General features: G+C 40.6%; 1 protein-coding gene across 1 annotated transcript; it reads left to right on the top strand.

Annotated features, from left to right (window-relative positions):
• mgst3a (microsomal glutathione S-transferase 3a) lies at positions 1 to 10,079 on the top strand. Its single transcript, XM_034183768.1, is given in 7 exon segments — positions 1 to 87; positions 343 to 467; positions 549 to 622; positions 748 to 768; positions 770 to 803; positions 9,377 to 9,449; positions 9,771 to 10,079. Coding segments are annotated over 6 exon segments (465 nt in total). The 5' UTR covers positions 1 to 87; positions 343 to 350; the 3' UTR covers positions 9,917 to 10,079.
• The last annotated feature ends 3,738 nt before the right edge of the window (positions 10,080 to 13,817 follow it).

Genomic DNA, 13,817 nt, shown 5'->3' with positions numbered 1-13,817 from the left:
TGCTAATATTAATGTTACATAATTCTCGGAGTTCTCGGGCATCTTGACGAGTATCTCGACGATTTTAAGTGTCGGTTCATTTTTGAGGTAAAACGTGATATTTTAAGAGAGTTATTTTTTGTTTGTATGTAACAGTATAAATGCTAGCGGCGGGAGCCTGTTTGATCTTTTGCTTTTACCGTGACCTTTATTTCACCTCAGTGGACCTCATTTAGAAAGTGACTTTTAACTTACAGTCTTACATCATGAAGAAACAGTTTGTACCGTGAAACACCCCGTGTCTTTTTTTTGGAGAGGGGTGCTGTCTTGAATAACTTGTGTTTCTTGCTCCTTCCGCAGTGTTGTTGGAGATGGTTGTTCTGTCCAAAGAGTACGGCTATGTGGTGTTCACGGGTGTAGCCAGCATGGTGATGATTGGCCACCTGGCTTACCAAGTGGTCAAAGCTCGCAAGAAGTACAAAGTTGATGTACGCTGCATTGCCGCTTTCAGCGTTTCCACTGCTTTTGTATGAATCTGTGGTTTTGACTCTTAAATATCTCTTTAACAGTATCCCAAAATGTACAGTGACGACCCAGAAACTGGGAATATCTTCAACTGTATCCAGCGTGCACATCAGAACACGTAAGTTTAAACGTAATAGTCAGTTGCTTCCTGTCAGGCCACACTGACATGAATTGTGTTGCAACATTGTAAGGGACACGCCCAAATCAGGTCAAAGTTAATGTGTTGTTTTCACCTTTCACTAGGCTGGAGATTTACCCCACCTTTCTTTCTGCCTGCTGTTGGCGGTTTGCACGCTCCTGTAAGTCCACTTCCTTTGTGCCCTGATTTGAAATTGTGCACAGTTATAACTGCCAGTTGTATCTATCCAGACTGATTGGTTTGGTGATGTCTTGAAAATTAGTGTTGTTGGGGATCTATTTGTCAGAATGGGGATTCATATCCTGAACGAATCAAAACATTTAAAAATCTATTTGTAAATAAACATGGTTTCCATTTTGTTTGTTTCACTCCCCGACCGAACAGTCCCCTCTAAAAATTGGTTCGTCCTGCCTTCACTGCACAAGCATTATTTCTGAGCGTCAGCCACAGTTCACCGATTATCACCTAATTGCTGCTTAAAACTGCACGCCAGTCATCATCTATCTCAGCGACAGATATCTGAAGGTTTTGTACAACAATCATGTCCACATAAATTCAGCATTATTTCATAATAAAAGATGAAGAAAGCAATCACAGCACCGCAGCCAGATGGGCTGCTGCCTTCACTGCGCCTCCGTCATTTCAAAGCGTCAGTAACGACTCACACATTATCGCTTCGTTTATGCCTAAAATTGACTTTAGAATGATTTAAGAGGTTTTACTTTGTCATCTGATGGTTAATAATCACATTATTCCCTTAGATCGCTTTGGGTGTAGAGAGTCAGTCTCAGATGAGCTGCTGTGGTCCAAAATGACACATGCGCGGTGAGGGCAGGGGGACCATTTGGTCTGCGACACCGGTCAGCGAGTTGCTTCCATCTGCAGGAGACTGAGTCAGCCTGCTCTGTGTGCAAGTGTAGATGTTTAACTGGTGCTTAGGGGCAGCATACAACAGCGATCCAACCTGTATCACTCCATCCAGAAGTTTGAGAAAATAAATGGGTTTTGTTGACTTAACGCTTTCTTCCAAATTAGGAACCTAAAAGCCAAAGCGTACCGTTGCACCATTTGTGTTGAATCACTGTCCCCGTGTTAGATCAGCTGCATTTGAGTTTACACAGACAACATGACTAGCGTGTTAAGAGCTGAAGTTTTATATAAATTGGTGTAAGATTTCACAGATGGGGTCTTTGCCGATTGGAGATGCAGCCAACAATGATTTTTTTTTTTAATCTCTACAGTGTAATGTTTGATGACATGCTGTAATTTGCACAAAAGTCAATCTAAAAATTGATGCAATATTGGAAGTGTGATGCATCATAGTGAAAAAAGAAAAATGCCACTGCAGAGTAAATTCATCCAACCTGAATGAGAGGTGTAATCCAGTTCAAATACATTTAATGAGAGAATTTGAGTTTATATTTACTGCCTCATGATGTTAAAGTGCCTGACGCAGCTCTCTGCTGCTCACAGATTAATTTTTTGAACACAGTAGCAAATGCTATATCCATCCAATATTAATGTGTTAACATTTTAAACATTATTCATAACCTATGTATAACGTCAAATAACACAAAATCATGAAATATGAAGTTTAAATCATATTTAACTTTATTTTAAATTGGCTCAGATTGTGGCTTTTACAATAGATAAAATACTACAAATCTCAAATTATTTTAGTTTACCTCTGCTTCTTTTAACAAATTTCCAGCCCAATTCTGAATGTTGCAAAAAGAATAACTAGATCCATCTCCCGTTTAACTTCAAAAGACCTGCACCCCCAAACAAAAACCTTATTAATAGGTTTTATTTTTTACGTTGCCTTTTTAAAATCTAAAACTACATAATCTTAGACAGACTTTACTATCATGGCATCATTTGCCGCATCACCTTTCTTAGCAGACTGCCACACACTCGAGTAGCTCCTGAAATTAGCAGCTGTATGTACTGGATTCATTTAGAATTGAAAGTTGATTTTTGAGTCGAAAATCCGTCTTGGATCGACTCATGACCCTAAAGTCACTGATTTTCCTCATTTCATTTTAATAATGAATCAATGATTAAATTGTCTAAAACGATTCAATAATATTTGGATTGGTTGGTTTATTTTGGTAAAAAATCCATATAGCGAACTGCAATATAATATTCAGCAGTACAATTATTATTAGTGGTAACACTGTGGCCTCACGGCAAGAAGGTCATGGCATTGATTCCCACCTGTGGTGTTCCATGTTCTCCCCTGTGTTTGTGTGGGGTCCCTCCGGGTGCTCCAACTTCCTCCCACATCCAAAGACATGCAGGTTAGGTGGACTGGAAACTTTAAATTGTCCATATAGGTGTGCGTGTTTGTCTGTGTCTATATGTGGCCCTGCTACAGACTGGTGTCCTGTCCAGGGTGGACCCCGCCTCACACCCCAAGACTGCTGGATAGGCTCCAGCCCCCCGTGACCCTTATTTGTAAGCGGGTATAGAAAATGGATAGATGGAAATCTATAATCACAGAGGACAACACAAAGTATAAAATGCACTTATTTTTCATTGTGGCCCAAAAGAAGATAACATGATCAAATGTGTGCAGCAGATGGAATATGCAATATAAAGAATAATGTAAACTGGTAAGAGTTTTACTACTGACTAAAAGCAGCAGTTCTTGAGAAGAGTAAATTTTGAATTAAAATTGCTTAGCTCAAGACCTTTGTATTGACTAATGTCCACCCTCACGTGACCAAACAGCATTGAAATTTAAAGCCATCCATTTTTCATCCGCTTATACAGAGTCGGGTTGCGGGGGCAGTAGCTCAAGCAAAGCCGCCCAGACCCTCCGATCCACACACACCTCCCCCAGCTCCTCCGGGGGAACCCAAGGCGTTCCAAGCCAGCCGAGAGATATAGTCCCTCCAGCGTGTCCTGGGTCTTCCCCGGGCCTCCTCCCAATGGGACGTGGCCCGGAACACCTCTCCAGCGAGGCGTCCAGGGGGCATCCGGAAAAGATGCCCGAGCCACTCAACTGACTCCTTTCAACGTGCAGGAGCAGCGGCTCGACTGCGAGCTCCTCCTGAGTGACCGAGCTCCTCACCTATCTCTAAGGGAGCGCCCCAGCTACCCTGCGGAGGAAGCTCATCTCGGCCGCTTGTACTCGCGGATCTCATTCTTTTGGTCATGAAATTTAAAGCATTTGACAATATATCACAGCGTGGCACATTATATGGCACTTCAGGAAAGCCATGAGTGCTTTTCTTTGATTGCAATAAATATAGTTGTTTGCTAAAGTTGTCTGGATCAGAAATTTCAGTTAAATATATCACATAGCAGACAAACACACTGATATTTGAGAAGTGAAATGAAGTTTCTAGTATTTACAGAAGTGTGCATTTAACAAAATTGGGCATGTGCAATAAATTTAGGCACCCTTGTCATTTATTGATTTGAATACATTTAGCACTAATTAATGGGACACAAAATTGGTTTGGTAAGGTCACTGACCCTTGACCTCCTTACACAGGTGAACCCAGTCATGAGAAAGGGTATTTAAGGTGGCCATTTGCAAATGTTTCCCCTCTTTGCATCTCTTCTAATGAGTGGCAACATGGGAGCCTCTAAACAACTCTCAAATGACCTGAAAACAAAGATTGTTCACAACATCATGGTTTAGGGGAAGGATACAAAAAGCTCTTGAATGGCCATCTCACTCCCCACTCCCAGACCTGAATATTTATTGGAAAATCTGTTGTGTAATTTTTAGCGGGCTGTCCATGCTTGGAAACCAACAAATGTGACATGTTTTGTAAAGAATGGCCCAAAATACCTTCAGCCAGAATCCAGACTCTCATGGGAAGCTATAGGAAGCGTTTAGAGGCTGTGGTTTCTGCAAAGGAGGATCTAGTAAATACTGATGTTTTTTTTTTGTTTGTTTTTTTTCTTCTATTGGGGTGCCTAGATTTATGCACCTGCCTAATTTTGTTTAAAGAATTATTACACACTTTCTGTAAATCCTCTAAACTTCATTTCACTTCTCAGATATCACTGTGTTATCTGCTATATGATATATTTAACTAAACTATCTAATCCAGAAACCAATGATTTATAAAAGAAATCATGAAAATTATCAGGCTGCCCAAACGTTTGCATACACCGGTAACATCACAGTCTATCATTATTCTTATTATGTATTTCAAATCATTAACATTTGTCTTATTAATGACAGCCTTTGATCACGTGTTCATAATGTGGTTTTCTGTATTGAAGTTGTCAGATTTGTAGAAGGGTAAATCCATGTTCAGTGGTAGCCTATTTGAGGACGTTCTGATAACCAACCACATGATGTTGACGTCCACAGTTCGCCTAGGATTTTTATTGTCTTCAAAAAGACATTTGCAATGAAGTGGGCATACTATAGCTGTCCATGAGCCATAAGAAAAATCTTTTGGTTGTATTATTGGTGGTGTTGCTACATGTGGTGACAAGACGATGTCAGTTTGTTCAATAACTAATTTGCAGAATATGATGTAGCAAATTGTCCAGTTAGCTATGTGTTAATTACTGAATGGGTCACTTTAGTCGTCACTGCTGTAATTCTGAGGGCTGTGTCTTATAAACTCTTCAGGCTTCAGCCCTCCCACCTGGCAACCTTAATAGGTGCTTGCACCAAGCTAGTGTGGTGGGAGTAACCTATAGTTTGCTAATCATTTTTCAGTACTTACTAATGCCTTACTGACAAATATTATTTACAGTTGTACATATGGAGACTAAAAATGCCCCCCCCCCATTTAAAAAAAAAAAAAAAAAAAAAAAAAAAATTTAAGCCGAGGCAAAAATAAGGCCATTATGGAATGCCAAGACTTGACGCCACGCGAGCGATGGTGGCGAGAGGTTGCCATGTAATCCTTATGGAAGGACGCATTTTGGCGCCACAAAAGTCCAAGCTACGCAATGGACGTAAATAAAGCTATTTTGAGCGATTAACGCGATATCGCGTTGCATCGCGTCGAGTTTCCCTCTTCCTCAAGTTAAAAAAACTTTTTCGTCTTGTTGCACTGCGATGACCAATCAGTTACTAGATATGTAGTGACTTGGAGATGTCTGGAGTTTATACTTGATGTGGACATGTCCTGCCTATGAGCAGGACTCTTGTCCCTTTTGTCCTTTAACACAATTATGACAGAGTTTGAGGGGAGAGCGAGGAACTGCAGCAGCAGCCCGTTTTTATTTTTGTTGACATGCGCGCGCGAACGAATCATCCGTGAAGATAATTTTATTAACTACACAGATGTATAATAAAACAAATGGTGACTGGTTTATAACACAATTATGACAGAGTTGGAGGGGAGAGTGAGGAACTGCAGCAGCAGCCAGTTTTTTTTTTTTTTAATTCTTCACGCCTGTCTGCGAACGGGACAGGAGGGCCCAAACTGGGTCCTGGAGAGGCAGAAGTACTGCTGAAAGTGGCCACCATCACCCGGTGTGTTGCTCTGCTTTCGCTGCCAAAATTCACCCCAATGCATCATCAAATAGGAGGCGCTTCCATTCCGCTTACCATCAAGTCAACATGGCGGACCTTGATCACACGGAGCAAGTTGCTGTGCTCTAATTGTTGTGGAAAGCTGAAAAACGTCACCAGAGGCGCCGTCTCTGGGTTCACAACATCCTCACGAGACATTCCCAATTTGGGGAGTTTCGTTATTTGCCGCAGGAGCTGCATCTGGATGGCGACCGCTTTCAGCAGTACTTCCGCCTCTCCAGGACCCAGTTTGAGGCCCTCCTGTCCCGTTCACATGCGCACATGTAAACAATTAAAAAAAAAAAAAAAAAAAACAAAACTGGCTGCTGCTGCAGTTCCTCACTCTCCCCTCAAACTCTGTCATAATTGTGTTAAATAAAGGACAAAGGGACACAGGTTGGCTACCAGAGACAGGACATGTCCACATCAAGTATAAACTCCAAACATCTCTACGTCACTACATATCCAGTTCCTGATTGGTCATCGTGATGCGAAAAGTGGAAAAAGTTCAGATTTTGCAACTTGAGGAAGAGGGCAACGCGATGCAACTTGATATCGCGCCACAAATGCGCCAATCGCTCAAAATCGTTTTATTTGTGTCCATCGCGTCGCATTGCGTGGCTTGGACTTTTGTGGCGCCACAACACGTCCTTCCATAGGGATTACATGGCAACCTCTCGCCGCCGTCACTCGTGTGGCGTCCGGTGTGAATGCGGCATAAGGGGTCAAAAGGTAACATTCTTTCTACACACTCATTGATTACATGCTCATATGGCTGAGGGTACTTTTAGCATTTGGTTTTATTTATTTGTATGTGTTTGTTTTATTTTTTTATGTTTTGTCTTTGGAAAAAAAATCGCAATGATCCATGGGATTGTTTGAGCTGTGAAGGACACCCCTTATAAATGTCTCTCACCTAAACTTGTGTAGAGATTTATTAACTTATTTTGAGCGGGGTCCGAGACAATGGAGGGGCCTATTGGTCCGTGCAGGCCCTGCACGCTGCTCCCCCCAAAATAACACAAACATCCCTTTTCCTTCACTTTTTGGTACACACTACACAAGTCGAGGTGAGTGGGCGCTCCCCCCACCCCACCCGCAGAACGAGCTGCTGACAATTCAGAAGGTTTAGATGTTCTCTGTTTGTGTTTTAGAACTGGTCTCATCTCTGGCCTTTTTCCGATAACCGACAATGTATGTAGCACATTATCTCATCAACTGAGGGGAGGTGATGGTCTAGTGGTTAAGCGTTGGGTTTGAGACCAGAGGATCCTCGGTTCAAACCCCAGCCTGACTGGAAAATCACTAAGTGCCCTTGGGTAATGTCCTTAATCCTCAATTTGCTCCTGGTGTGTAGTGAGCACCTTGCATGGCAGCACCCTGACATCGGTGTGTTTGTGTGAATGGGTGAATGTGAGGCATAATTGTAAAGCACTTTGAGCATCTGATACAGATGGAAAGTGCTGTATAAATGCAGTCCATTTACCAGTTAACTGACTTATTAATTATTTTTACATAGTTATCTTTATGCAAAGATTATCACAAAATAAACACAAAGGTAGCTGTTAACTGCTATTTACAGGTTCAGTAAATGATGTGATCCTGTTTATACTAGCACCTATGTGACCCGTCATTATTCTTATCAGCTGTAACGGTGAACAGTGACTGGCAGGGTTACTGTATTACAATCGCTATCTTCAGATATTAAGTTTTACTAGCTTTGGTTAAAGTGCTTCACAATAATAATAAAAAAAATACAAATACATAGCGCAGTGCTAAAATACCCTCAACCATATGACCATTTTTATCTTTATAATTTGCAGTTTAAGTATTAACATGCTGTTGTCTTAAGTACAATTTGTACATGTTCAATAAAGCCCCTCTATCAATCATAAGCAATATTTACATTTTAACGGTGTCTGCAGCAGTGCATGATGTTAATTTCTTCCCCTGCATAGTGGTGTCTTAGCTGTGGTACAGAGGCTGAGCAAGCAGAGTAACTCTTTGAACACAAACTTTATTTCTCTTTTTAACAGAGCAGAACTCTAACATAATGCACCGCAGTCAGCTCACACGCTTCTTCATCTACTCTTTTCAGTTTGCAACTCATAGCCCGACTCACTGCAGTACCGCCACCAACTGTTTGGGGGGAGCATTGCAAGCAGCTGCAGACAAAACTGAAATGACAAATGAAACCACACAGACCTCCCCCAATGCCCCACACGATAGATCCCATAATCCCGTCTTCTTAAACAGAGGAACAGGCTGAGCTGGTAACACTGCGCTTTTGGCAAGAGCAAAAGTTAGCTTTGAGTTAGCATGCATGCTAATGTCCACTAAATGTCTTGTAGATCACTTCAGAGGTGTTAATAGGTTATAAAAACAGTGTTTTCAGTTTTAGAAGTGTTTATTTCTTGCTAGGTTTTACATAATATAAGAGAAACATGTATATAAACACACAACATGAAGCGGTTTTTCAAAAAAAAAAAATTGAAACAGAATGTGACATTTTAACCTCTTAAAATATGTCAAGGTTAGCCATCTTTGAACTTGTCCAAGGTCTGTGTCCCAAGAATGCTTCCTATGAATTTGAAGGCTGTGGCAGTAATGGGACTGGGGTTATGCTGAGCACAGACAAATGGAGCCTTCGCAAGACCCGACTATCATATTTGATGGCCTTGAGTAAAAATGGAATAGGAGTTGCTACGAAATTACTAGCCAGGTCTAAGTGTAGTGATATGTCAGCAGTTTAAAAAATAAATAAATAAAAATCCTGACATGTTAAGTGTTAAAATTTAGAAGGTACCTTGCACCTACCTTTATGTCTCCCAGAGACACAAAAAGACAGGAAAATAAATCCAAACATATTTCATAGGATTAGCAACTAACAATTATTTTAATAAGCAATTAATTAATTTCTGGATTAATCCATTTGCTGTTTGGTCCATAAAATGTAGAAAAAATATTGACCAGTGTTTCTCAGAGCCCAAAATTACATCCTCAAATGTCTTGTTCTGTCCACAACCCAGAGATATTCAGGTGACTGTTTGAAGAAGAGAAAGAAACTTAAAAAAAAAAATTACATCTAAGAAGTTGAAATTGGAGAATTTGGACATTAAAAAAGAAGCCCCAATATGATTCATTGATTACCAATATACCTGACATTTAATGAGTTGCAGCTATCACAGAAAGTATAATCTGGTTGAAGTTTTGTCTTTTCTGTCTGTGTGTTGCAGCGCCTTATCAGTGGACTTGGAGTTGTGTGGATTGTAAGCAGGGTGGTTTATGCATATGGATACTACACCGGAGGTAAGAATTTATTTATTTTTATGTTTTTACATTTTATTAATACTTAAAACGCATACCACTGCTGGGTCAACTGACAGAAGAAAGGATGTTAGTATTTTTAATAATAATAATAATTATTATTATTATTAAGGGGAAAAAATGTAAAACTTGGCACCATCAAATTTTGTCAGCTTTTTCTTGGTGGACTCAGTCTCATTTAAAATGTGTGGGAAGAGTGATGTCCACAGACTGATCCCATGTTCACCTCCCCTCCTGTCAGTTGGCATTGGTAAATATGCACATGCTCCCCGTCTTAAAGTGCTGTTTGTTGTTCTTGATCAGACCCTAAGAAGAGAATGCGGGGAGCCTTTGGGAATCTGGCTGTGTTCGGCATGATGCTTACCACCCTCTGCTTTGGCCGGAACCTGCTGGGCTGGACGGTACCACTGAGGCATTTCGGTTGTGTGACTGTTAAGCAGAACCCATAACCTTTGAACTGAGCATGGAGAGCACTTGCTCATGGGATCACATTATATTCAATGGCAGCACATGTCAGCTGTGTACCACACAGAACGTGCACTCACCTCTGACCAGTTTGTTTGAAGTAGATGATTGTGAAGTGACCAAACCAGTTCTCCAGCAGCAAGATGTGCCTTTCTGAAGGGTTTATAGTCCTGTCATTGTTCCTGCAAGTGCCGTTAAGTACTGTTATTAATCATGTTTTATCGGCAGGGTTTTTTTGTTTTTTTTTTTTAGTTTAAACAAAATTATGGTAAAAAGGATCTTATCCCTTTATTAAAAAAATAAATGAAGTAAACGTTCAAACCAGGTTTTACTGATGAAAAATGGGGGGGGGGGGGGGGGGGGGGTGATCAAAGATTGTCATATGAACATGTGTAATTGTGATTTTTGTAGTGGTTGTATCATGAAACATTTTGCACTCTATAAAAAAAATTCTAAAAAATAAAAATCCTAAAACTAGTTTTTGAGTTTGGATTTAACTAATAATATTTTACATAATCCCTGACTGTCTTTTTGTTAAGATGGAATGTTGTCTCATTTGCTTTGCACGTGTGTGTGGGTGCGCACAGGGAGCGGCCTTCACTAAACCGGCTTATTGTTCAAAGTCTACTCTGTCTGGACAGGCAAATTCTGATTCCTCAGTGCTACAGAGGGTGTGTGAGTGTGCGCGCGAGCACTTTTTTTTTTTTTTTTCTTCTAAATAAAATCTGCCACACACACATAGAATCCCAGCAACACATTCATGTCAAAACTGGGAAATTACGCATTTGTTTCAGAATATAAGAAGGCTCCAACAGCTTGGTGCTTAAATATGCCCACCAGATCCAGTTCTGTCGATGTGACATTCAAACTGATTTTTACCACTCAAATGCGTTTCACATTTTTCTCCATGGACACACACATTTGATATATACTGTGTGTGTGTGTGTGTGTGTGTATATATATATATATATATATATATATATATATATATATATATATATATATATACACACAAGGTCTATTAGAAAAGTATCCGACATTATTTTTTTCAAAAACCATATGGATTTGAATCACGTGTGATTGTGTCAGACAAGCTTGAACCCTCGTGCGCATACGTGAGTTTTTCCACGCCTGTCGGTTGCGTCATTTGCCTGTGAGCAGGCTTTGAGTGAGGAGTGGTCCAGCCCCCTCGACGGATTTTCATTGTCAGGAAATGGCGGAATGATTTGGGCTTTTTTTCCATCAGAATTTTTTCAGAAACTGTTAGACTGGCAGCTGGAAACCATTAGAAAAATGTATCTGGCTATCGGTGAAAATGTTAGGGGCTTCACAGAGAATAAGGACTGTTACTACAGCTTTAAGGACGCTCGGCGTGCCGCGCTCCGTGCCGCCATCGAGAGCCACAAACCACCGGATCATTTCTAAACAGATGGCTCTGTGGAGCCAGAACCGTCGTGTGCACTTTCTCTGGTTATCACAAGAGCTGGACACTTTTAACATGACAAAAAACTTTTTTGTCATGGAAAGCCGAGCGGAGGCTTCGGGCGTCACGATGGATTCGCTGATGAAGCGAGACAAAACCACCTCCGTTTTGGTCTCACAGGACGGCTTTGAGATGGCGTTCAGACAGCTGTCGGTGGTTTTTCCATCAAGTGATTATCCGGGAAATTGTGGATGTGCCTGGACATGCCAGAACATGTCCCGTGAGGGTTCATCACGGCGTTGCTGTGTGCCATGCGGCAACGCGCAAAGCCTCCACTCCTCTTTCCATGACAAAAACTGTAACTGGAATGTGCCGTTCATTTCCAAACTGGACGCTGTTTTATATCCGGGACGTCATCTGACTAGCACAGGAATTGTGAAAAGAAGTGGACATCAGCACTTTTTCGGCACATTGAGACAGACGTGCGGAGGAATTTCGGCTTTCCATGACAAAATCTCTTGTTAAAAGTGAAATCTACCGGAAAATGGTTGATGTCCAGCTCTTGTGATAACCAGAGAAAGTGCACACGACGGTCCCGGCTCCACAGAGCCATCCGTTTAGAAATGATCCGGTGGTTTGTGGCTCTCGATGGCGGCACGGAGCGCGGCGCGCCAAGCATTCTTAAAGCCGTAGTAACAGTCCTTATTCTCTGTGAAGCCCGTAAAATTTTCACCGAAAGCCAGATAAATTTTTCGAATGGTTTCCAGCTGCCAGTCTCTAACAGTTTCTGGAAAAAATTCTGATGGGGAAAAAAAGCCCAAATCATTCCACCATTTCCTGACAATGAAAATCCACAGAGGGGGTGGACCACTCCTCACTTAAAGCCTGCTCACAGGCAAATGACGCAACCGACAGGCGTGAAAAAACTCACGCATGCGCACGAGGGTTCAAGCTTGCCTGACGCAATCACACGTGATTCAATATATATTGTTTATTTATCATAGTTAAATCTTCAATAATAGTACACAGTGCTGTTAAGTAATGTCAGACTTCAAATGTAGCAGTTTGAATTTTATCAAACAGGAAGGTCAAACAATATCTAAAATACGCAGTTTACTGGTGTAATGTACATCACTGTCGGCACCTAACAGAGCAGCAACACCTTAATTTCATCACTTTTGCTTTATGTGCCAGTTACACAGATTTAAAGGTACAATTCTTAGATGGAAAACATCCCAATGATACGCATTGTTACTGCATGCAGTAAAACATCTTTCACAACTAGAAATACTCTTATATTCTCACAATTGGTGGATATTTCTTAAATTATACATTTGCTCTGATTAACATTTACTACACAAGCACCAGAGTGGATTATGAATTTCTTTACATATCAAATACATGTAGGACACATAGTTGTTTGAATAATTAAATCACTTGGAGCTATCAAGTTATTCCATTTGACAGTTGAATGTGTAGCTTCCCAGTCGATGCATCTCTCCCCCAAGTATTTATGTGGTTTTGCATTTTTATTATTATTTTAATACTAATGATTGCACTTGTAAGACAGAATATGCTACCAGGTAAGAAGGCCTCAGAAAGCACCTTTTCATAATGTTTAGTCATGTTAAAATGAATAGATCATTTTGGCACATTTCCCCTTCTGTATGTGTAATATTTACAATGCAAGTCAAGTAAAAGATAGGACTACGTCAATACACGGACCTCTGAATCGGTCTAAATGTATAATGAACTGGTTGATTTTTCAATTTTAATGTTATGAATGGGTTGTCACGCTGCTACTTGGACTCCTTCAAACTTAGACAAGTTCAAAGAACCACACGCTCACAAGACTCTACAGGAACATTTAACTTTGCAAGGTAGAAACAACACATGTCTGTTAATTGTACATCATATAACCCAGTTGTGTTCAAATTATTTCAGAAAGGGCCAAGAGGGTGCACGTTTTCTTTGCAGCCACTGACTCCAGCAGGTGATTTCATTGATTAACATCACTTTGAGCAGATGGGATGAGTTCGTCAGAGAAATCACCTACTGGAGTCAGTGGCTCCAATGAAAACCTGCACCCTCTTGGCCCTTTCTGGTATGTCTTTGGACACCACTGTTTTAACTGATTAATTAATTTTTAATTTAATTTATTAATTTATATAGCGCCAAATCACGACAAAGTTGCACCAAGGCGCTTCACATAATTCACAACACAAATTAATCTAAATTCAAAATTAAAAGCAAGAAAAGCACAGTTAAAAGATAAAACACAGTAGAATAAAAAGAAATTACAAAGCAAACACAAACAGATTAAAAAAGTAATGATAAGACAGTCTAAAAAAGTGGGTCTTCAGTCTTGATTTAAAAATCTCCACCTTGTCAGCCTGCCGAATAACAGCAGGTAGATCATTCCAAAGAGCCGGACCACGGTCGGAGAAGGCTCTATACCCCAC

This window comes from Thalassophryne amazonica, chromosome 12, assembly GCF_902500255.1.
Source record: "Thalassophryne amazonica chromosome 12, fThaAma1.1, whole genome shotgun sequence".
NCBI classification, from domain to species: Eukaryota; Metazoa; Chordata; class Actinopteri; order Batrachoidiformes; family Batrachoididae; genus Thalassophryne; species Thalassophryne amazonica.
This window is presented reverse-complemented; position numbering and strand designations above follow the sequence as displayed.